Here is a 25,924-nt window from a genome sequence, read left to right as displayed (position 1 = left end):
TTTTACTTGTCTAATGTCAATACTTTGAGTTCCACTTAGATCAAATATGGACCAAAATGATAAATAAATATTAAAATCTAACTCTTCTGGATATACAATATACTAGGGAGTAAGTAAAAGTATTAAAGTAGTCAAATTAAGTCAAAATGAACTGAAACTATCAACAGAAAGTGAAGAGGTTACAGTGTTGACGTTACGTCAAAGGCGTCTGTATTGTGTAGATATCTACTGAAATGAGCGTGCTAACCAGCTAGCCCCGGCCTGTTCTGTCTTGTAATACCACTTGTACCTCTAGGGGCAATAGTGAGTCACTGTAGCGTCCAGTTTGTCCTCAGTCGAGCTGCTCAGAGGGCTTCTCCATCACATATAAGTTACCATGGTTTCTGATAGTTTGCTGGATTGTCAAAAAAAGTACACGAGCCATACACCTCTTTAGTGGCACAGTAAACACAAAGATGGCTAACATGAACTATACACAGACGCCAGAAGATTACACTACGGCGCAGTTTCAGCAGTTTGGTTGATCACAACCGTCAGTCACTTGCGATCAGCTGCTCTGACTCAGCAAACAAAACTATAATTAGATTCCCAGATCAAACTGTGACATATTACTGCTGTGTGCTATTGTTTGATTTTATGCTGGCAGACCATTAAGGAAGATTTCTTTCCCCATTCTTCACCTTATAAGGCGTGAGCACTGCCTGCACCCAGGAAACAGGAATATTTACAGTACACACTGCTTTACAAAGCAGGATCCGCGCTGACTTACTGAGCACAGTGTTTCCTTTAAAGTCAACCCACTGGAGCAGCCAGGACATCTATGTCTATCTTAATCTATTTCAGCACCAGTGGCTCATTTTCTTTAAGCTTGTTCCTGCTTTTGAACAACTTTACTAGATACAAGGTTTCCAGCAGTTTACATGCTGCGCTGTTTGGGCTGGCAAAGCCTTTGATTATCCATTTCCTGTGCTGACGACGGTCACAGCAGGCACTTGAGTCCCTCCATCTTCTCGGACCATAAACGCCTGTGCTTTCCGGGCTCTTCGCTTTGTCGTAGTGTGTCACAACAATTTGAAAGCGCTACAAATCCCACTGAGAAAAAAATACACATTCTAGATATTTATGGTTGTAGGAAATAAATAATGTCGTTCAGCAGTCAGTACCAAAGAAGGATTCAGCGTGGGAGAGCAGACTGTAAGTAAACACAGCAGGCTGGAGCAATGGCAGGCAAATAGCTTTTAATCCGTAGAACCAGAGCCCGACGCTGAAGTGCACTCGAGACGGATCGTTGGCGACACTGATAGGGCATGGGAACGGCAGGGGCAAGCTCATGAGGACTAGACGTTGACGCAGTGATGTTGCTACGGTGGAAAATGAGGGGTTTGTAAAAAAAAAAACGCTGCGTAGTTACTGTTGACCCCTCGAAATCCCGTCTCCCAAGCTGACATTGGGCGCGACAGCTGATGGAACGGATGACTTATAGCGCGCTGAGCAGACGGAGAATAAGTGGTCATTTAATATTCAGCACTCTGCATATAATTCAAAACAGCAGAACCGGACAGTTGGAGGCCCGATTTTGTTTGATCAAAGATCCCAGGATTCATTAGTAAGATTCATTACTTAATGCTCGCAGCACTTGGAGGCGCCTAATGGTGCGTGCAAAACCGAGCTGAGGTTTGCAGTCGGTTCGCCGTAGAGGTTAGAAAAACACTCGTGAGGGAGTGCAGGGAGGAATGGGGGGCAAGGGAGATCTGTTTAGTAAGATATACGGTGTTGAGAGATGGATGCAGATCTCTGAGGGCTGGCGGCTAATCTGCCTCTCATCTTTTTAAAGGCTTCCAGATGTGGGGATTCCCGGCGTGCACGGGGGAATCCCTCTGAGGAATGTATCGAAACTGAACTCGGGTTAAAAGATATACGTCGCGGCAGTGAGTAGAGGTTCCTGTCGGCCTTACCTGTCCAGGTCGTCCCTCTTCATGTCGTAGTTCTTGAGCAACCGCTGCACCTGGACGTCCTGGCTGATGAAGCAGGGAGGCAGCAGGCCGTGGATCCCCAGCTGGAGACGCTCCTCCAGGCAGAAAGCCATGCCCTGCGAACACACGCAAACCGCCACCATTACCCTCCGACCACTACGACACGCACAGCGAAGGGTCACTGTGAGGAGTGGCAAACTCTTTTTTTTCAGTTGTCATGTAATACTTTCACTGCTTGTGGCCTCGGCAAGGTGATGTCATGTTACAACCTGAGGTTACTTAGCGTTATGTGAGTTTGCTGATACAAATTCCAGTAAATTAGAATGCTGTTTTCTTGCCGAGATTGATTGTTACGCCATTGTTACTACTTTTCTATTCCAGCACCTGCATAGCTCACAAATGAATACCTCGTGTCTCATCTCTCAGTGGTTGTCAGGGACTATTTCTTGGCCGGGGGATGTTACTTCCTGGAGCCGCGTCGTCACCATGAGGGTGTCAGCCATTCATTTAAAGTGCTCGCTGCCACGCTGAGCCCAAAGATGTTTTTTGCATATTCCATGATATCTCTTTTCTCTTTTGTTTTACAAACAAAAATCCCCCATGGATTAATAAGAATAACCTCCTTGAGGTCGCATGCCACCACCAACCCCTGATGATGCATCATGTCTGTCCAAAATTTAGACCTTTGTGTGAAATCCTGGACTTATGGCTGTAAACGAGCTCTGAACTATGAGCTATAAATGATGACTCCTGGATCTGGACTGTCTCGTGTAAAAGTGTAAAAAAAAAACAACTAAACTTTTCACGGTAAAAGACTGTATTCTTTGTTCCAAGAAGTAGATTGTTTAAATTGATTGTAACCGAGAAGACATTTATAAATTGAATTATCCATTATTTCTTATTTAACAGATATTCCATTTCCTGCTCACAGAGCCGTCATGGAGGCTCTTGTTGCACTCTTGGTATTTCCCCCCTTCTGACAACTCCGTTTGAACCTTTGAACAATTGCCTTCTGAGGGAAAATATTCACCAATCGTTTCTGTTCAAACATTCCTGAGTGATGTGAGAGGTGGCGCGTCAAACTTGTCCTCTGTTTGGCCGGGGTGTTTGCTCTCAGAGGGGCCTCCTCTCGACCGTGGGGCCGCCGTCGGCTCGCACTCTGGTGTGATGTCCGCTTTCACCAGTGCACATCCTCAAAAACACGCACAACGAGGTCAATGTCAATAAGCTGCTTCACTTTGACCTTTACTCTGGCTTTCATCTCTCTCACCCCTGACCCCCGAGTGGGAATATTGTAAAACATGCACACGTTTAGTGTCAGGCCTGTTACCCTGTAGACTCTGACCTCTGACCTTTGAGGCTATTAAAGCAGAGGAGACAATGTTGTATGTTGATGTGACATCGGGAAGCGGTGACAGCGTGAGACTGAGGTACTTCAGCTGCAGAGTTGTCCCTGAATCACCCAAAACAAGTATTGAGTCCATATTTAAATTGGGAACAGCATCCTCTACTATTCTCTGCAAGTGATGCATGGTGGGCATTTCCATCTCCTCTCAGCCCATGAAAGTGCAGCGACCCGGTGAAACCTCAGCCTCAACACGCCAGCTACTGTTGCTGACTGGTGAGACAGAAGCAAAGCTGCGCCGTAAACCTCTCGGATTTGGGTCAAGTCCACGGATGCTAAGCCCGGTCCGTTGGCCAACGCAATTTCCAGCGTTTCCAAGCCACCGGCACTCTCTGTGTATCTGGTTGTGTTAAAAAGGTTCGCAGGTTGTAAAAAATAAATAAAAGTGCTCGATCAGAAGGGAAGCAGTAAAGCATACGAAACAGAATAAAAAGGCATTCAAATAGAGTTTGGCGCTCTTGACGTCAGACGAACCATCAGCACTGACCACATGGCGCACTACAAAATCTTATAAGCCTTACATTTTGTTAGCAAAAAAAGCAGGCCGCTTTCTAGCTGTGGCTTTTAAGATGTAATCACAGTGATTCTTGAGGGTAATGATGCGCAAAAAACGCAATTTCCTTACTTGGCACAGCATCTAAAGAAGCAGATTCTGTGTTTGCTTACTGTCTGCAAGTTTACACAGAACATGAACACATAAATCCCCACGAACAATGTCAGTTACTTGACAGTAGTAAATCCGGTGAGCATGACTGTGGAAAAGTTATTTCAGACACTAAAGTACGAGTCCCGATCCGTCTGTCGTTCGCCGAGGCCCGACGCAGTCTGTACTTAACGGGCCTCAAATAGGCAGACGCAGCCCGGAATTACAACCTTCCCCGATAATCAAAAACGATTTTTTTTAGTTTTCAGGGAGCCAGCTGGCCGCTGATGCACCGCCGCTCTGCTTGTTCTGCTGCTCTGCCACAGCTGACCGGGAGGGACACATGGAGAGAAGAGTCCTAAAATACTTAACTTAATACGAAGCTACGAAACGAGATTCATTCCTCACGCTGCTCTTTCATTAGATGGGAAACGTTCTTTTTGTTGGACTCGTTCTCTTTGTGTGTCTTTCTCACTCTCACGGAAGATTAAACTACTTACAGATTCACACACACACACACACACACACACACACACACACACACACACACACACACACACACACACAGGCACACATGGAGCTCCATAATCAACACGCGGGGTTTTTTTTAAAAACTTTTATACGTTTTAAATTTGTTTTCACTCTCACTTACTGACACTGACAACACTTTCACAAGCTGCCAGCCGGTCCTGAAACATGTTTTTCTCCTTCTCTTTGTCTCACGCGGTAGTTTCACAGCTAGCAGCTTTCCTCTCAATCCTGCAACTCCCTTCTGTTTTTTTGTGTGTTAATATTTAGTTTATTCTTGGATTTGCAATACCTTCGTTTTTTAGGACGTATAGGTCGGTGCTGAGCATAAAAAAACAAGGACATTAAAGTATATTTAACATATATGTCCTGGTTTCCTGTATGGACACTTTTGAGGGTGTGTGTTAAGATCCTGTCGTGTTTATATTTAAAATATAAACAATAAAAAAATAACCAATATAGTCAAATCACCCAAGAAACTGCAGGTGCTGTGTGTTTTCGATCAATCCATCAATCAATTTACTTTCTGTCACGTGATCTCAAAGAAGAAAACATATACAATGGAATTTTGTATGTCACGGCCAGCCAACGAGGATGAAAAGAGCAATGGAAGCGTTTTAGGCCTCATAAAGAGGCGTCGCCCCCTCAGACCATCAAAGGGTTGCCAGTGTCACATGTGAAATAGACACCATCCACAGAGTCGAGGACCGAAATGACCAATTAACATCCTCCACAAAAGGAGCAGGCAGCTCGGCCGTCCAGAGGGAGAAACCCCCGAGTGACTCCTGGTCGGGTCAGCTGGTGACGGCGGGAGAAAAGAGCAGGGGCCCGGGGGTTTCACGGCAAGAAAGATTAGCGCTGCACGGTCGGCAGACTTTGGCCTGGAAAAGCGTGGGAACGGTTGACGCCACTTTTGACATCTCTTCGGCTTTTGACGTGATTGTTGGCTTCGCGGCACCCTTGACCTCGGCATGTAAATAGAGCTGCCAATCTCTCCGGTCTCAAGGTCTTCTCGGCGTGTCCGTCAGTCTTAAGCACCAGGGACAGACTTTGTCTCCACGTAGACCCAGGGGAAAACTACACTGCAGGAAGTGAGCTTTCCTCTAACTGTTGAAATGTAAAGACAGCTTCACACCAACAATGTCGGAAGCGAGTGCATTTGTTTTCCTCCTTCAGTTTGGTCGAAAGTGACCCTCACATTTAGTCCGACGGCCGTGCAGCCCCTCTGTGACCTCTCACTCTGCTCGGTTACAGGTCTCGGGTCGGCAATTGCAAACCGAGCCGAGAGTGAACTTGAACGAGCCGAACACGGAAACATTTGGAGATTCATCAAACATGAAAACAGTGGCAAGATTTTCCTCGACTGTATTTTTTGGTTTACATTTTTACAAAAAGCAAAGAGGGGTGACAAGCAAACCCCCCCTCCACCACTCCAAAATTGAACGCTAACAGAAATGCACGCGCACACGCAAACACACACACACACACACACACACACACACACACACACACACACACACACACACACAAAGCAGCCCTGTGTTTGTTTGACTGAATACAGGTTTTCGATGTTGGACGGCTCCCTCAGGAGCCCTAAACTGGGCCGGGCAGGATAAACCCGAGAGAGCTTCCACATGTCGCCGACCACATCTGACGTGCCCGCACCTAGTGCCAACACATGTGACGCCCGCAGCACCGTGTTCCAGAAGCCGCGGTAACAACCCGGACCTGTAATCTGCCCGCCGGCCAGTACCACCCCTTAACCCCGGACTGCTGCCATGCCCACCCCGAAACGCTCAGCGCAGAGGAAAGAGCTAATTAGTCCACCAGATGCCCAAACAAGGAAGATGAAAGCACAAGTTTTCTTTGAATCTGATTAAAAAAAAGGCCTCGCTTCGCTTCCATGTGAGTTCAAAAGGTTTGGAGATTTTTGCCACCTCAACCTTTTCATTTCCATCCGCCACAACCGCGCAGAGCTCAGACTAACAGCAGCGCCACTCCCTTCATTACAGCGGGCCTTCTCCTTGATCTGGAGAGAGTTACATTCTGTGATGCTGCCGCTTGGTTGGCGTTCAGCCACAAGAGACGGCTCCTTATCACAACAGCAACGCCGCTGCGGAACATTCCTCGCACACTTTTCTCCTCTGAAATGCGTTTTCTCAGATTGCCCTTTCTGTGGGGGAAAGAAAGTCATAAAGGAACCCGATGCCACTTCGAATGTAAGACCTTGTTCACACGTGGAGGCGGTGAGGAGAGCGGTCGAATGAATACGCACGTACAGAGCCATGGGAGCAGGAACATTCAACTTAAAGTTAACTTTTTTGACAATAATCAAATGCTCTCTGGTGGGTGACAGGTTTTCAATTAAGTTACAGGCCGCAGGAACGGTGTTGGGTGAGTTACTTGGAACTAAACTAGACTTCATCCAAAGCCTTGCTTACAAATCGTTCAGCATATGAAAGTCATTTGTTACATTTCACATCTCTGCCTCCTCACCAATGAAATCCCCGAAATCCAGCAAGAAGCCGACCTATTCATTAATTTGCAACATTACCGACAGTGGCCTGATGCATAAAGCGGTATGAAGCTACTTTGCACCGCAGCCTTGTAATATGCCAATGCAATGTCTTCCAGCAATATTTCCCATGCAATTTAGAGAATTTTTAGAAAGATCCTTTCGGAATATGGCAGATCATATCAAACGTGTGGGAAAGCGCAGAGTATTACTTAAAATGTGTTTTTACACAGTGGAGGAAAATGCAATCATCTCCTCCTCTAGCGGTGACTCCATGAGACTAAATAGTATGGTTTAGACGGCCATGTGCTGACGAGGGAAAAAAAACAACTCCTAATCTTAAACCCTCAAAAGCCTCGCCGCTTTTTGGATAAAACTTTGAAAATGACGTAATTCCACACAAAGCGGTGATTGATTCAGCCTGTGAGATTCCCAGATAACAGACGAGGAGGGGATCTTCCTGCTCACAGTCTTCTCCCCTGCGACACACAACTCCCACCTCCAAATACACCCCCGCCCGGCCTGTGTTAGCTGAGCTGCAGCTTCAATGGAAATGCCCTCTGCTCCAGGAGAAACAACCCCTATTGAGAAAGACCTGAGCCGAACACGACAGGGAGGCTTTTTCCTATTGAGTCCCTCTGGACCTCAGTGGCAGATCAGACGCGGGGACAAAAGCCCGCAGGCCTTTAGCGGGGAGAGGGCTCAAATGTTTGGCACCGCGATCTGGCCTGGCAGAGACGTGTGTGGCCACAGAGCCCTTCTCTATTCACCGCTGTGTGAAGGAGAGGGAGGGCTTCTCTTTTCACAGAGAGGCAGAGCCGAAGCGCTACAAGAGATGGCCTTCTTGTGTGCCTTGTTTATCAGTACAAAAAGAAAGAAAAAAACACTTGCTGAACGTGATGTGCAGCGATAGCCATCTTAACCCCCGCTCGCCCTCATTTACCCGTCTCCTATTCCTGCCGCATCAGCGCTTTTCACCCAAATGTTCAACTTAGTGATTCAGGTCAGGTGGACACGATTTATGAGGCATCCCAATGTGCCGGTATTGAAACAGAACAAAGAGGAAGTGAATGGCTCATTACAGTAGAAGCAGGTGAACCACATCAGACACAGTGTACAGCAATAAAGAAGTTTAAAAGGTGTGAACACTTGCAACAACATTTTGAATTTCGGGAACATACTTTTGGGTCGAGTCCAAGTAAAGCAAAATAAAGTAAGTTTTACAGTGTAGCTCTTCTGAGAAACACGGCGGGAAGTCTTTACTCAGCTCGAATCCTCCAGCATCGGCTTCGCTAAGCACACCTTCCCCACATGCTCGTGCAGTGGGATTAGCTTCTGGGTAAAGTATCTCTGAAGAAACGATTTGATTCGCTGCACGGGTCGTTTTAATCTTCGGTCTTTGGAAGCTTATATCCTCGGCGAAAGTCCGAGAGGTCACAAGTCGATGGAGATGAAGTTCACACCTCCGCGACAATCACTTTCAGTTACAGGCAAGATAGTGGAAAAGCCAAGATAAGAACTGCGGGGTGTTTTAAGGACACAGATGTCTGTGAAAAGCTTCAGGACACAGAAAAGCTGCAGGAACAAGCAAGGTAGGACATACATCACTGACATGAAGCCACTAAGACATGCCAAAAGCTGCAGGTTAAACAAACCAAAATCCCCAAACTGAAAGGAGCCCTTTAATGAACGCACACGGTACTTTCTGTAACGTGTCCCCATTGGAGGATGGTGACCTTCGTGGTGGCAGTTAAATGTAGGGCCTCCTCTGTGGTTGCCAATGAAAAAGTTGATTTTTTGAAGGAAAAACTTTCATCCAACAGGACTGTGAGAAAGTCGTCGCAGCGGTTGAGCTCGCCCACGCTGCCGTACACCAGAGTATCTGGATTCACTTGGCCTGGTGATGTCAGAGCTCCTCCGACCCCTCTGCAGCTGGCCAAACAGGGAACGGGAGCGCTGCAGAGGTTGCTCCCATAAAGCGCCGCCATCAGCGCCATCGACTCTACCCCACTATTATCGCCACGTGTGCTCCGCATGCCGCTGCGGGACTCCAGCTGAACACTGTTTGTTGCAGTTGGACGTGTGCAGCAACATCTCAGTTGATCGATGGAAGCAATCAGCGGGGAAAGAATGTTATCTTTGCAAGAGGAGGGGAACGAGATGGAGATTTTGGACGTGGCCCGCGAGTAGAAAAAGGTTTCGTGCTCTGAGGGTTCAGGCGTGCCCACGTAAGCGTCTGCTCAGAGCTTCAAAGCTCGTGGCGGGAGACCGCTGAAAGTCGAGTGTCAGCAGAAGCTGAATTAAAAGCTTGCTATCGCAGCGAAGCCGCCTGATGAGTTCGCGACCCGCACCGGCACAACAGCTGGAGGAAAGACTGAGTCACATGCCTCCCCCGGCTCTAGTGTTTATAAACACACACAGACACAGACACACACACACAAATACTGTATATACAGTACATGCAAGCACACACGTATACAAGTCGCGCAAAAAGTGGGATGTTGATGCAGAATTAAGCAGTTCTTCATAAGCACACACGGCCTTGTGCTTTGGCATGCAGACACAGCAGAGAGCGTGCACACAGGTAACACACGCACACACATACACACACAAAGCCTCTCTGATTCCGCACTCAAGCAGAGAGTGTACTTCGTCCTGCTGCAGGAGAAGAGCCACACTCCACGACGTCCTCATTGTCCTCAGCGCACCGCGGCGTCCTCTCGTTTGATCACTATCGGCATGTGTGTCTAGACGCTGTGAAAACAGCTGGTGGGGGGAAAGAGAGGGCCCGGCCCAGAGGAATGACAGATTCCTCCCCGAGTTATCATAGCTGGGATTAGAGGATGGAATCCAAAAATGAGGAGTGATTAAAAAAAAAAAAAAAAGGAAAAAGAAAAGAGCGGGAAAGAAAGAGGCGGGGACTATCTCGATGAAAGGTCAAAGACAAACCGGAACGGGCCGCCAGCGCCTGGCTGGTGGGGTGACCAAGCGGACTGTCCGGAACAAGACCATCAGCTCTTCTGGGCCAAGCTGGTTACATAACAGCAAAACCAGCAGACCAGTCACCACCAGCGCGCTCAGCTCCTCGCTAGTGCTGCCACGTGGAGAGACAGATGCTGTGGCGAGGTCTGAGCTGGAAGCTGAGGAGTCATTTGAAGCTGCACGAGGCACAAATGTTTGGACCCAATCACACTTGTTTCAGTCACCCGTGTCAACTTTCACACAGCAGAACACTTGTCTGATCCTCGTCCAGCACGCTGGGTAGCGATATGAAGCTGAGCCAATCAAAAGCCATCGCATATGGGCTGGTCTATGTATGTATCCAACGTCAACCAATCACGACCAGCTGGATAAGCATCAATCCAATCAGCAAACGAATGTTTTCCAAAGGGAAGAAATGACGTGGTATTTGATTTGAAACACTGATAATTCAGTGTTCCTGTTGATGTTAAAACAAACTTGTTCAGGGACCTTTAAATAGGTCGAGAAAAAATAACACACACACACCGGTCTGCCCCGTGTAGAAGGGAAGTTTAAGTATCTCACACCAAAGTCAACTTGAAGTTGAAATCAGTGAAAAGAATCATGAAAAATAAGTGAGCAATCCATTCATTTAGAAATGTCTTTGCTGCTTGATGAACTTGCTCTGGAGCTGATTATGTAATCGGCGGCTTCGAACCAAAAATGTCGGCGTTGGCCTTTAAAAAGCAGGCATTTCACCTCTCTAATGGTTTCCAGCGCACAGCGGAGGCCGGTGACAGACCCACTTTAGTGACATACGAGGTGTTCTTGTGAGTACTCTTACATTTATTTTTTACATCAGAGTGAGTGTAAGTGTGTGCTGGAGGAGCGATGAAAGGGGAAGAAAGAGGGAGTGAGCTGCAAAATGAGTGCATTCATTTATCCCAGTATTCTCCTGCACACGTGTGTCTGTGTGTGTGTGTGTGTGTGTGTGTGTGTGTGTGTGTGTGTGTGTGTGTTCATGCTCACTCTGAGCATTTGATCCACAAAACACACATCAGTCATGAACTGAATAGCGGCAAACACTGGCCCTCATGTTTCAACTGTTAAACATGAGGGCCCTTTAACACTACAGTCTACCCACTACTTTTTCTTTTTGTTTTTTTGCTCTGGATGATGGGACATCTCTCATACAATATGAGGTCTGGGGATCAGTGTCTGTGCCAATCAATCAAGGTCTCCATCCATATGAAGTCCAAAGGTGTTCTTGGGTTTCAGAAAAGGGAAATTCTGCAGGTTTACATGGGAAACTGAAACCCCATCTTTCTTTCTTTTTTAAGGAGCTACATGTTGGGCCCACGCTGCACCGGAATGCATTTCCTGATTTTGAGGAAGTAGGTCTTCACGGCATCACTGCACTCATTGTCCCGAATGGCCGGCGCGGTCATCCTACACTGTATGACTTCTGTAGGCATCAGCGATCAAGTGGAAACGGTAAAGCAACATAAGACGGCCGTCCATCCTGGGACAGTCATCCAGCTCATATGTGGCCTCACAGATATGTGACCTGGAGCTCGCCACTCATTAAAAGCAGGCGGTGAATGTGTAGTGCATTCACAACACGGCTCCACGTGATGGCCGTTCCATCATCACACAGTAGAGTGGAGGATGGAGACGCAACCAAAATGTCATGCTTATGGGATGAGAATGGCTTGTTTACTATATGTGTATTATATGCATCGTCAACTGAATTATTTAAACATTTTAAAGCGACACATCTCATCCATTACAACGGTTTGTCTAATTGATGTGTGTTTAGAAGAACAATAATGGAGAGATAAATCCGGTTTTATCAACACAGACAATACTTGTTAGTAAGATAAATTAATTTCAGGCGTGAGTCGGGCATTTGTCAATAAATAAATCAACAATAAAAACATGAAATATCACAACTGATCCTTAAGCGTCGATTATACCAGATAGACATATATGCTATTGTACCACAATGCCATGCAGAGGGATGGTGAAGGAGATGATGAAGAGCGGTAATGATAAAACAGTGCAGTAATTGAATAAATGAATAAATAAATATTTAATGAGCACATGGAGGTAATAAATCTATAGAAGGGGAATATTTTGGTTTCTCTGTCGGCATCTTTTCCACTTCTTACAAAATTGTAAACCACAATATTATCTTTACTATTACTACTGATAGCCAACAAGTATGTAGATTAATGTATATAGTACGCAAGACATACATAAAGCTTTTTAAAGCATCTTCTCAAATATACAAAAATACTAGAAATGTGTCGAGAGAATGAGATAATTTGTAGAATGTCTTTCATTGTACCAAAGACAAGAATCCAAACTGTATGACTTTAACAACTTTTACATCGTTGAACCCGACTTTTTTACAATACTGTCATTGTACATCCACAACAGCCTCGTGAAGCGTCTTCCCAAAGAGAGATTCATATGTTGTCGGTGCAGCAGCAGCCAGGTTGTGGAGCCCCTGGAGTGAGTGCAGGTTAAGTCATTTCCTGAGGTTACTTTAGCGGAACAGTAACCTGAGCCCTGCAGCTGCGACCTGACCCCACTCACCAATTCCTCTGTCAATATACCGGTTGCTATTTCCATCAAAGTGTTGTCAGCCAGCTTTAGATCTACACGCAGCCCCATCCAGCGGCTGTGCTCTGCTCACAGACCCGGCCGCTCTTATTTCTGCTCATGTTTAATCATCTCTGTGGCTTTGCTTCTTTCTTTTTTTACTCATCCCGGATTCCTCTGAAACCAGAGCCGGGGGAAGCGCATCCAATTATTCGTCAGGCACATGGTTGGCACATGTCCACTGGAAGTCAAAAGCAACAAAAACGCTTGTGAATTCCAGAAATGGTTTCATTTGCTGTAATATATTTCAGTCAAAAAAGCAAATCCGGACTCTCAACCTTCAGAAGAAGATGACGAGAGGAGCAGTTTGAAAGGTCTGGCGCGGCGATGTGACAGTGGACGTCAGAGATGTCTGTGCTTGTTTCCAGAGGAGACAAAAGCAAACAAAGAGGCCTTCAAGTGACCTTTTTACTCCCGGACACACATGCCAGAGAATCATACGCTACGTGGCCTCTGCCCTCTGACGCCATATGACTGCTTTCCGGTTCAATATATGACAGGTGCAACAGGGTTTCCCTCAAAAATAAAAACTCTCCTCTGACACCACATCCTTTTTTTTCCATATGTGCCAAGACACCTGACCGCAAACTAACAAAACTACACGGTAACAAGCTCTGGGAGGAGGGTCGGCCGTTTTTACAAGGGCCATGAGTTTTAAGTAAGAGTTAAGATTTCCTTATAGGATCCTAATTGTCCACAGAGAGTGAATGGGAGGTTTATTTATGGGCTCTGCCAGCAAGTGTAGCACTGAAGAATGGAAAACCCTGCGCAGCCTGGTGCACATTAGTGTGCATGCATGACTGCATGTGCACGTATTTGTGTGTGTGTGTGTGTGTGTGTGTGTGTGTGTGTGTGTGTGTGGGTGTGGCAGAGACAGTGCAGGAGAGAGTTGGTTCTTTTGCCGCACTGAGGGGAACCTTGAGACTCTCCAGAAGTGCCTCGAGGTCGGTCTACTCTACGCTGTATTCAAAAAGGGAAGTTCCCTCTCAAGTGGAAATTCCATTACAAATAGCCACAATGAGTCTACTTTAACAACTTCATGGTAACGCAAGCGCTCAAGTGCAATAAAGACCGGCACATGAAAAGGAAGGGGGGACATTTCTGCTGATGCCATCAATTAAGCATCTTCAACCTATGTGTAGAAGCTCTTTGTATGGAAACACAAGAAAGCTATGAACTACTCAAAAAGATATGTACAACCAGCCATACAGTTATGCGATGTAATTACATGTGGTAATCGATATGCTGATGGGTTTTGTTGTGGGTTTTTTTGCAGTATTGTGTTGTGTTGGATCAGTAAAATGGATGAAAAAGAGCGATACAAGGAGTTTACAGTTCATAGACAACGTATTCTAACTTTTTTTCCAAAGCCACCAGCAGGTCCAAGATTTTAATTTTCCCCAGCAATATCTTCTAACGTCTAACAGAAGGGTTTGGCTCAAGCAGTGACGATGAACCTTAATGACTTTTGTGATTCTCTGACTTTTCCTCTCATTCCTCTTGAGGGGCTTGCTGGTCCGAGGTTATCATTCTCGAAATAGGAGTGAGAGGTCCCAGGATCAAATCCCAGAGAATCCCTCTTTCATAGCATGTAATAGTGGGAAGAAACTTAGATTAGCTAATTCATGCACAGTAACAGTCGTGCAAGTGCTGTGCTGGGTTTTTTTTCCATCTCTTCCATAATGGCGTACTGTACAGTAGGGACTCACAGCCAATCAAAGACAGCCTATTATCTCGTGTCTTGTCTTCTGTCAGTGTTCAGTGACAGACGGGACTCCACACTGAGTCCAATAAACCTGTCAGAGGGGGAAACACCAGAGCACCTGTATGAAGCACCAGACAAGAGGGTCATTCAGTGCAAGACCTGAGACAACAGCCCTGAGGCTGATCATCACCAGGGAAGAGCCAAGACAAGTCAGAGACTCAAACTATAATGTACAGAAGTTAAAGCTTTGAAGTGGAACTTTAAAAACATCCCGTACATCTACAGTAAATCATAAGTAGAGCCTGTTGGCTGGCATTGGAAGTGGTTTGCAACAGGAATGTTCAAATTTATAGTCCATGTCTAATCTTTACATTTGCTAATGGTCCATCTTTCATTTTAAAAAAAAGTCACAGAAAGAAGTTCAGTAAGGTATAGGGCATGGACGTCACATGAAACACATAAAGGGACTTGATGGAAACAACGCCTCAAACATGGGTCAATGAGTTCTCCAAGTGAGTATGTTTATCATATTTTATTACTATACTTGTACTTTGATACAGTTGATAGCTCACAATGACTAAGTTCAATTTATATAAAGATACAAAAAGATAACGGTAAAGTTCAGCGAAAGGTCACATGCCAAAAAATAAAAAGCAAAGCAGTGGAGTAAGAGGCGTTAATAAAACTTATTGTGACTTGTTAAGACTGAATATGAAGCCAGATGCCTGGCCAGTGTCATTTTTGTGTCTGTGTAAGCTCTTTCTTCTGAATATGTTTGTGTTTAAACGGTGTTGAGTACCAGGTTGCCCTATTGTTTCTAAATCCCGTAGATTTTCTCAATAAGAAAGCCAAATCCTCCCCCATCTGTTTCCTGCAAAAATGGCAGCCGTTGCAGGATTCAAGAGGATCAGGCCGTTTAAATCCATCCCTTCCTCTCAGGAGGGAGAGAAAGAGCACTCATCAGCTTCGACCCGTCTCCTCTCACGATCTTACTGCCTGACTAAGCTTTTCCCAAAGAATGCCTCCCAACAAATGTGCCGTGTAAGGCCCGCATGTGCACTCTCATTCCTAAGCAAATTTGGGTCATTAGCAGGACCGGGCTTATGGCCCTCGAAACTTTGCTTGCAGGGCCAAACACATCAATCAGAGAGATAACTCGTGTTTTCTTTATCAACATTGCTGCACTATGCTAATAATGCTGTGAGACAGGAGCACTGAGAAAAAGCAAAAACAAGGAGCAATGGAGGAAGAAAGGGAACTCCGTGACTTTTTAAGATTAATTTCATTTGTTTATTGGTTTTGAAAAAGTGCTTGACCTATCTCAAGTTTGTTTGATTGCAGGTCTTCATAAAACACTACAATCTGTGTGTTTCTGAAGAAAAAAGGTCATGACACACTGAGTGTGCTTCAGATTATATCAGGTAAGTGCTGTTGCCTCTAAATAAAAAAAACATAGCTTTTTGGTCTATGTGGGACTCTATACATTATGATGAGCTCAAGAAAGTGATTGGCACTTTCTTCTGGGGACTTAAACTAGTGGAATCAGGTCAAACAGGAAACCAAAAAAAATGTTAGAGACAACGAAGGAAACAACATTGTCTGTGATGCTGTTACTTGAGGGTTCCAGGGGCAACAGGAAATAACTCAAGGACTATTTATCTTTATTGTTGCTGACGGTAAGACAAGTAGATTGTTACGCTTAAGACTGCCAATGCAGATAGACATTTAGAGATAGAGACAGCCTTTGTGTGGGGCATTTGCCATATTTACACTGTACCATAATTATGGATGGAATTAAATAGAATTAGTGATTCATTTGGACTTTATTTTCTAAGACATTTGATATCATTTTTAAAAAAAACAAAGCAAAAGTAAAGAGCCAATGAAACGGTTCACCAGAAGAAGCTTTTGAGATGTACTACAACAGCATATCTCTTGTCCTAATCTGCCCTTAGTGAGCAGACAGCAACTCTAATTTACCTCTCACTTTTCATGAGTCATTACAACGCTGAGCTCTGAGACCAAAAAGAGCATCCTAAATTCCTCATCCAGAGCAAATATGAAAGCGGAGGGGCTCCTTAAATCAGGAGGTGTCAACTTGTGAATGTACAGACACGCTTGTTGGTCAAACAGCCTTGGAAACCGAGCCGCTGTTGACTTAGGGAGGGCAGCCCTTTAGTGGGTGGAGGTAGCGGACATGCAGGGTTCTTCAAACGCAGACCGATCCCCTTGAGGCAGCCCTTTCATGCTCCACAGTCCAGGTCCCTCAGGAGCCTGAGTGCCGCCGGGAAAACGTTCAAGCCTTCCAAGCCAATTCACATCGGGCTTCTGCATTCATTGGCCATGTCCAAGTGACAGTATTGGCCTCGACCGCCATGTGTAGCTCTACAGGTGTTTCACAGCTCTCTCCTCATGAAATCACATTTGTACTTTCCTTTTTTTCTTCTGGAACAAAAAACTATAACACATCATCGGAAGCAAAACCCTCATGAGATATAAATTCACGAATAACAAGGTGTTTGTACTCACACAGTAAAGTTTTCGCTGGCTGAACGGTCTTTAACGTATTTATTTGTGGTCCCACAAGAGCCAGTTAAATTTCAGAGTTTGGCGCAAAAATAACAGTAAACGGGTGAATTACAGCTTGCGTGGCATCAGGAGAATAGCAGCCGCCTTCAGTTGTTTTGGTAAAACAGCAGCGAGCCATGTAGTCTCACCTCTGTCACTCCACTAATGGAGGTCCACCTGTATTGTAAGGGGCCCACTGTGTTTTCCTGTTGTCACTGCGAGTTTCTGTAATGACAGAAACACGTTCTGAACAAATGACCACCTACCTGGCCGCCGTTTGTCTAAATTCACCCCAACAAGAAAAATGTAGAAGAAAATAACTTTTCTCTTTGCAAAGAAAACGTAGCTACTGTTAAAATACAGGAAAGAGTCTGTAACACTGACACCAGTAAAGGTTTATGATGGCAAAGGGCACAGCTCTTTACTGAGGAGAGAAACACGAGACTTTTAACATCCTTGTTTGTGTTGGATCCACTAGTGATGACAGCAATTGGAGTCAAGGGAGGGGTAATGCTAGGACAGACTCTTAACCTGTAGAAGAAGATGAATTTAGCTAAATCCACCCACCCGCGTTCACAAAATATTTGGTTTGGAAAGCTTTCCTCATTTTTGATTCTCCGGCCCTCAGTTCCCTCAAAGGTCAACGCTGTCAAGATGGTTGTCAACGGCAAAAAAAAGTAGCATGTCAAAGTTAAGTGGAAAGTTTGCATCAATTATTTATTTAATTTCAGTCATCGTAGCAACTCCATTTAGGACGTACGGATTTGAAATGGGGCCGCAACCACACAAAACCTGTCAATCACGACAGCATCAGTCTCATTGATAGCCATCTCTCTGTGCTTGGGTAAAACCATTTGTGCATCATGTCCATGTATATCCACGGAGTTGCAGAACGCTGAAACCAAATACTGTCTTTAAATTCTTGCTGCTTGGTCTTTGTGAAGACACGACGAGACCTCCGCCGCTCTGACTCTAAATTGAGGGACAAAAGCAGCATTGAAGAGAAAAAGAGTGGTGGGGGGGAAGATAGGAGGGGATGCTTGAGATGAGCTTCATAGGAAGGTGATGAGGCTCAGACTGTCTCCTACTCTCTCTGTCTGTCTGGGACAAGCTAATGGCTCCTCCGTTGTCCTCACATGAATGAGGACCACCTGACAAAAAACACACAAAAGTGAGCTGAGGAGTTAGAGCTATTTAGAGGGACCTGCTGCTGAATCAACACAGCATCACAGTGTGTGTGAGTGTGAGTGTGTGTTTGTGTGTGTGCGCACGTGTGTGTGTGTGTGTGTGTGTGCGCAGAGACAGTTGAACTGACAGTGTGATCATATTACACTCATTTGAGCCAGCCCTGAAGAAAACACTGATAAAAGCACTTATGGGGCCGCAGGTTAAGCTATTTAAAGTGGTTCATGGAGATGTTAGAGTGTGTTTGTGTCTACATGTGCCTGCGTGTGCGTGTGCGTGTGTGTGTGCGTGTGTGTGTGTGTGTGAGAGTGTAAGGCTCGAGTTGGGGTTGGTTACTGATGGGGAACGTAGGTGCACTTTCTTTCTGTCTGGCCGATCCACTCCAGTCCATCGTCGGAATGTCTGGTCACCGGCAATGCGTGCAGTCAAACTGGAACACCTGGCCACACCTGGGACACCCCATAGACTCACTTACTCACTCACTCACTCACATAACCATGGAGCTCTGGCGGTCCACCTAGTGAGGGGGGATGAACAAGTGCAGCTGCTCTGCATAAAGTCTGAACAGAGAAAGGTTTGTTCCATTTTCACCGCTCAGTTAAACGAAGGCTTGTAATCTCGACGCCAACATCATCGAGTTCAACCTCACAGAATCGCTGTTGTAAATACACACACACACACACACACACACACACACACACACACAACCACACACACACACACACACACACACACACACACATACACCTAGCGTTCTCACTTCATCTCTGCTCCACCCTCTGACAGTCCTCTGATGTCAAAATTCCCTGAGCAATGGCCTTTGGAAAAGTTACTTTTTCTTTGCATTACATTTAACATCGGAAATCAGAATTTAAGAAGTGGAAAAAACGGAAATCCAACATCAGGCGGCGTTCCAGGTGAAATTTATGACTGGAAACGCGTAAATCCCGGCTTCCCAGTTCAAAAAGAAACACATCGTTACTCCCATGATGATGATCCAGACTGTGAGTAGCAACATAGCTATGCACATGCTCGCCAGACACTCTGTGAGGTGGTGCTTTGAGCTAAATGCTAAGATCAACATGCTAACACACTCACAGTGACGATGTTAACGTGCCGTATAAACCGTATCTGTTTGCTATGTCCGTAAACGTAGCACGCTAACATTTGCAAATTAGCGCTAAGACAAAACTGAGGCAGATTTATGAATGTTATTGGAATTTGGTCATAAAACAATGTATCGGCATGAGGGGATTTAATTCAAATATTAGATGTTGAGAGCACAAGACAGGGAGATCAGTCTGTTGGAACGTTACCTTTGGCAATCCATCCAATACGTAGATATAGTCTGGAAAAGTGGTGAACCGACCACTAGTAAAACCTGCCTATGTTCAAAAGCACAATTTACTGTTTTACAGGGAGTTATGTGTAACCACTTCCTGGAGTCTGGAGGTGTCACTGCTTCAAGTCAAGTTTTCTGGTAACTTTTAGGAAAACAAGATAATGCAGATAAAACAATTATTGTGTCGGATACCGCTTTCCAGCGACGCTCACGTTGTTCACAACAGTACAGTTCTTGATCTAATTCCTCAACTTTGCTCTGAAAGTGCATTAGATTGATGGGGGTCTTGAATCGGGTTCTTTATATTGACTCAAATAAAGTCAATAATATCGTCACAAACATTCATCAGAGGATTTTGCTTGGAACGTTGTATGTTGATGGTATGAAGGATAGTATCCAGAAAGCTGACAGACGTTTAAATATAGAAAGATTACCAAGGTCCATGGGAACCGCGGCGAGCAGCACAAACAAAGCATTGCTGTGACGCTTCACCAGCACAAGTTGACGGCATCCAGCTTTCATAAGTCTTGACTGGGCAGAAAACAAACCTCAGTGGGTGACTCAGTGGGAATCAAAGCTCCAGACTGCATTGGCTGAAGTCAGCGTCAGGTCATCCAGCTGTTCTGTCAACGCCACCTTTTCCCAATTGTGACATAATTCTGCATGCACGCTTATAAAACCTTATCAAGCCCTGCTAGAAGCGCAGACCGGCTGGAGAGCATTACGATTCACATGGAAAACTCCGCAGATCAGACGCTGTGCAGCAACCAACAAAGCATGACACATAACCAAAGAAAAAAGGGTTCAGACAGCCACGAAGAAACAGAAGTATTTCCATTTCAGAATTAATAGCCGAGCATTTTTTGTTACCATTTGTTTGTTTGCTGCTAAATCTGTTAAAGGCGGTCTCGGGTTAGAAGAAAATGCAAACCGAGAGAGGGGGAAAAAGACGATGACTGTATCGGCCAAACCAGAACCAATCTAACATGTGGGCCTAATTACTTTCCAGTCGCTGCAGAAGGTTATCAGGACTGTCGGCATTTAGGCGATTCAGCACAGCCTTAGTGCCCAATCGGATAGACTGTTGTTCGGCACGCTCCAAGTACAGAGACTTTTACTTGAAGCCTTTCTATCTGACTGGGCTGGCTTGAAAAAGTCACATGCAAAGCCTTAGGGCGCCCCGTTGCGGCGCTGTCTCGGCCCGGCCTCTCCGTTTTGTCCAGCGTTCGCGGGCTCAAGGGAAGCTTCGCGCTCACCACAAGGAACAAAACCTCTGCTTAACCGAGGGCATTGCTATGAGTTCTCATCGTTTCTCACTCGCTGCTGTATTTTGTCAGGTTTTGATGCTTTTGTTCAAACAAGTGGAAGGTGCCCGCCAGACGAAAGACAGACATGAGCTCCAGTTCTCATTCTCCCAAACCTTTATGACTGACTGCACTTAGTCCACTTCACCTGCAGTCGAGAGCCCGTGAAAGGGCGTCTGTTGGCCCCGTCTACACAAGCGAGCGGTTCGAGGTGAAACATCCCTGATTGGGACGCTAAGAGCATTTTTAAGGAGCCTGTTGTTGTTGTTGTTGTTTTCCAAGGGAGGCGGAACCAACGTCAGAGCGACACACTAAGGGCCCCGGGATTCACACAGAAGCCTCATTAACGCTTGATCAAGCAGGGGAATTGGAGGTGGACAGAGTACGTCTGTGGAGCGCGGCCAGCGCTCTCCTCCTCGCCACAGAGAACTCTTTCTACGCCCTCGCACCCCACTCCATCTCTTTATTACGCAGTGAGCGCACACAAAACACACCTATAATATCCGGTTCCACCTCCGGAGAGGGAGGAGGGAGCGTCGGGCCGCTGGGCGAGGTGAGGATGTGTGTGTGTGTGTGTGTGTGTGTGTGTGTGTGTGTGTGTGTGTGTGTGTGTGTGTGTGCATGCGTGGCTGCGTGCGCCGGCATCAGCCCCTCGCGCATATAAGCGTGGGACTGGGGAGATTAAAAGGAAATCCAAGCCTGCAGATGTGAGGACAGGCTGCTTTCAGCGCCGCGTCCCTCAGCATCAATTAGCAGGTTGTACTGTGACTGGCTCCTGTTAGGGGGTGAAGTGGGCCGGCCCGGGGAGGTAAACATGGCTCGTCCCCTGGGTGTGTGTACGTGTGGGTAGGGGGGGGGGGTTGCTGAAATTAGAGGGAGGGGCAACAAATATGCCATGGCCTGAGCCACAGAGGTCTGCCTGTGCCTGGCAACTAACTCTCTTTGCGGTCATTTCCTGGCTTCTCCTCCAATTTCCTCGGCCCGGTTCATGCCCGCGCAATAACTGACAGTGGACAGTTCACCTGGCGGCAATGATGCTGACCTTTGTGTGTATGAGCCAGCCTGTGTTTTGGGGTCACTTTAACCGAGTGATGAGAGGCTCAGGTGGATTAAATAACCACCAACCCAGATCAGATAAATGCTTTCCTTCTGAGTGTCAGAATAGTTGAATTTTGTATGTCCTCTGACTAAAATAAGGAGATTTTATAATCCTTTTAATATGGTGGCATACACTATCAAAATAAAACTGTCTCCTCAGATCCTTGTTGCTGAAACTTCGAAGCCCAGTTTAATCTCATTATACAGCGTATAAAACAATGTAACAAAACAAACTGTAAGCTCATTTTGGATTGCCAACTTTAAAAAGGAGCTCTCCTCCCTTTTAAAGTTGGCCTCCTCAGCCTGCTCGTTAACAGAGGAACAAAAGAACTTTGGCTCTCATAACATTGGCTCTTAACAATACAAAAAATACCCCGAAGGAAATGAAGAGTGCACATATGAGGGAGTGTAAGTCTTAAAACTGAGTAAAATGATATTTCTGTGTCTCTGTTTACACTTTAAACACATACTTGCTGTTCCAGTAAAGTTTGCAAATTTGAATGTCTGAGGCCTGGTTTTCAACAGACCTTTAATAAAGCACACAAATCATAGAAACAACACAAAACATCCTGAGTGCTAGGCCGGTCTCAGGGACTTCAGTCAACCCTCTTTCAGGGCCTTCTTGTACACCGGGTCCATTCAGGGCCCCAGGGTGCAAATTGAGACGTAAACAAACGGTTTACTGGGCCAGGTTTAGTTGCTGAAGCTGAGAGCAGACAGCCATCATCTCCGTCTGACGACATCTTTTTAATTAAACAATTTGAAATCAGCTCAGTTGGGTGAGACACAGTTTGGTGACCAAATGCAATCTGTATCAACGGAAAATCAAATGAAAGAAGGACTGGTATCGACAGTGTTCCCCCACTGAACAGGATTTCCAACCCAAAGTCATGTCGGCTAAAATCGTGCCAATATTAACATGTAGCATTCAGAAAACATATAATTACAAAAAAAAAAAAGTGATTTATGAATGTACAACGCTTTTCTAGTCTTCCGACCACTCAAAGCACTTTAATGCTACATGACATCATTCACCCACTGATGAGAGGAGCTACCATGCAACCCGCTACATCAGGATTATCAACCATTCACACACACCATAGGCACAGCGACAGGAGACATTTAGGGTTAAGTGTCTTGCTCTAGGACATATCGACAAAAAGACTTCAGGAAAGCAAGAATAAGGGCCGTCGGGTTTGCTCGACACAGCTAAGTTAAGTAATATTGTCAATATGTTGACATATTACATCACAAATGTGTTACAATTTGTCTTCCCGTGACTTTTGTAGGTTCAAATATAGATAACACCAGCCGTGACACCAAATCCGGTCCGGGACTTCCGACCCCACGACTTCCGCCCCTTTGCTTAGACCACACCCATCGTCGAACTCGGCCTTCAGCTAAACACCTGTAAAGTTTAGGAACTACATTTTTGATGGCTGTGACGCTACAGTGCTCAGAACCACTAGGTGTCTCCAGGAGCATGTTTCGCCATGACCACAGTAGGGTCCCTGACCCATAAACCATGTGTCAAAAAAGAGGATGTTGCTTTTTTTTTATATTACGAGAAGAAAACCTCCTTCTGTTTTCTTGAATTCAACTGACTTCCTCTCAAGTGACACAGCAGAAAGTATTTTCACTTGACAGTCTGGTTTCGTTTCGTTAAATTTACCCTGACTGATTCGTTACATTTCTACACGCAGCATGTTTATCTGAATGCTTCACACAAAAACTAGATGTGTCTCTGATTTGGACGTACAAGGTGCCGCAACTTGTGCCTTATTAATCATGAAGCAACCGGTGCACACACTTCACCTCGCCCCCAGCACACCATGCACATGTGAAAACAAACACAGTGCGGCTGACAGTCTCAGGAGTGGAGTCATTAACTTCCCTAACAAGCACGTCTCTGTGCCGACCCCTGCTCGCTCCACAGACACTGGCCTGTTTGAACTCCTGTGTCTCACTTATCAGCCCGCTGTTTACGCCTCCTGACTGTGGTAAACTGACTGCAGCCTTTTATCAGAGAGGAGCCGCTTTGAAACGAAACATGTACAGCGGGTTTGACTATTACAGCTGCAAACTCATAGTGAAAAAAAAAACAGAGCAGATTAGAGATTAAACGTTGAAGGGCCTACGGTTCTGGTGTCGCCTCCGAGAGAGGGAACACATTTGGCCCGGTGAGGGTGCTTGGAGGGAAAACAGCTCAGAGAGAAGAAATAGGAGGTTCAAGTGTTCTAAAATTAGTTTGACTTTGACAAAGAGCGGTCCGCCCAGGCTGTTTGTAGGCCACCCTTGACATACAAGTGGCCTACAACTACAATTCAGCCGGTTGTTTGGATGGTCAGTCAGCACCATGGACAGAGGCGATGTCACCGCAGCTTGACCCCTGGGGCCCCGTGTCACCACACGAACCATGAGAAAACACTGGAAAGACTGAATTGCTGCTAGAGGATTTATTTGTTGAACAAGGTAAAAAAAAAAATGACATCAGTCCAATTCAACAACAAAGGGCTTGTAAGACGAAGCATGTTTATATCTCAGCAGCCCCCATGGTCTTCCGCTTATCTCGTGATCCGCGAGGAAGCTGGTCAGCAGTATTTGTTGCACGATTAAGCAACTTACGGCTCTGTTCCTCCTTGTATGATAAGAAGAGACAGTAAAAAAAACAGCCTATAATATAAACAACACATGGCCTCTACTTTGAAAATATATCAGCTCCCATAGTGATCACTGATCACAATATGCTGAATCACACATTGTCATGAATGGAGGACCAGACCTGTCTTCCAAGAGTGGAAGACAGGCCTGGTCCTCCATTCAGTATGTCATTATAAGCTCCTTCCACACCGCAAGATTATCTGGAAAGCAATATGTGACAGGGCAATACCAACAACAGCCCTCCTCTGTGTGTGACAATGCTGTTTGGTCTCTTTAAATCTAAATATAACCGAGTCTAAAGCTGATACCTAAACCTCTTGGCTAATGTTGTGTTTACTTGTCTCTCGAGGGCTCTGTACAACGGTCCAAAAAAGAGGACCTATACAGCTTAATGAACGGTTTTAAATACAGATACCACACCTCAAACCCAATTGCTTCTCTGGCTTGTTTCATTTTTGTGTGGGGAAGAAGACAAGCAACGTCATAAATTATGTGGGGAAAGGAATCTTAGTGAGCAAGGTGTCAATCTTTAGCATTAGCACTGTTTATACTTATAAACAAAACGTTGTTAAGCGCCTTTAACTCATCCTTAAACCTCGTGACTCAGCTCTAATATTGCAGGCCATCACGTCGAGGGTGGTCGTGGCGGCATTACTATTTCCGACGGCGCCTGAAGGCAGCAACTCGCCTGTCAACCTTGCCGTTCAGAGAAACAAGCCGAAAACTCTCACACAACTCCGTCTCCACACTGACCTTGTTCAGGGCGGGGTTCCGGGTCATATCGTAGCCCCTCTTCTTGGTGTAAACGAAGGTTTTTCCTCTATCTTCGGACTTGTGCATTTCCGTTTCCAACGACTCCCGTTTGACCAGACCGGCGCGTGCCATGTTGTTGCCTCTTTGAATAGAACGACGGTTGAACTGTTGTGCGCTGAACAAGTGGATGAGCAGGTCTGACCACGGAGCTCTCGTCTCACACTGTGTAGTGGCCAACGGGGATTGAAGGAGAACCGGAGTCTCCTTATCAATTAGGCTGTTTTTATTGTTCCAATCGTTCTCTGAAGGTCTTGATACGTGCAAAGTCCCTCCGCAGTATCATTTGGCAACAGGTGCATGTCATAGGCAGTATAAATAGGAACACACTGAACGAACTGTACACGTTTTTCATTCCATGCCTTAACTTTTTTTAATTTAATACAGATTAGATAGGAAATAATAACAACATCGTTTTCAACAGTATTGTAGCATGAGTTTTATTGAGCAGCTGTACTATAGTTATTAAGCGTTATTACTGAAGACCTATGTGTATTGATCAGGCTCCAGGGTTATTCATGTTAGGGTCTCGCATGTATGTATATTTTTTAAATCCGAA

General features: G+C 45.6%; 1 protein-coding gene across 1 annotated transcript in view; it reads right to left on the bottom strand.

Moving 5' to 3' along the window:
- The window catches only part of me1 (malic enzyme 1, NADP(+)-dependent, cytosolic), a 72,742-nt gene extending 47,082 nt beyond the window's left edge, over nucleotides 1-25,660 (bottom strand). The window contains exons 1-2 of the mRNA XM_068569665.1: nucleotides 25,309-25,660; nucleotides 1,956-2,089 (exon numbers count right to left, since the gene is read on the bottom strand). Coding sequence (XP_068425766.1) covers nucleotides 1,956-2,089; nucleotides 25,309-25,440 — 266 coding nt within the window. The 5' untranslated portion in view covers nucleotides 25,441-25,660. The remainder of the gene's footprint in view (nucleotides 1-1,955; nucleotides 2,090-25,308) is intronic.
- Between the last annotated feature and the right edge of the window lie 264 nt (nucleotides 25,661-25,924).

Source organism: Clinocottus analis, unplaced genomic scaffold (genome assembly GCF_023055335.1).
Source record: "Clinocottus analis isolate CAN_PGR_092001 unplaced genomic scaffold, fCliAna1.0.p SCAF_9, whole genome shotgun sequence".
NCBI lineage: Eukaryota > Metazoa > Chordata > Actinopteri > Perciformes > Cottidae > Clinocottus > Clinocottus analis.
This window is presented reverse-complemented; position numbering and strand designations above follow the sequence as displayed.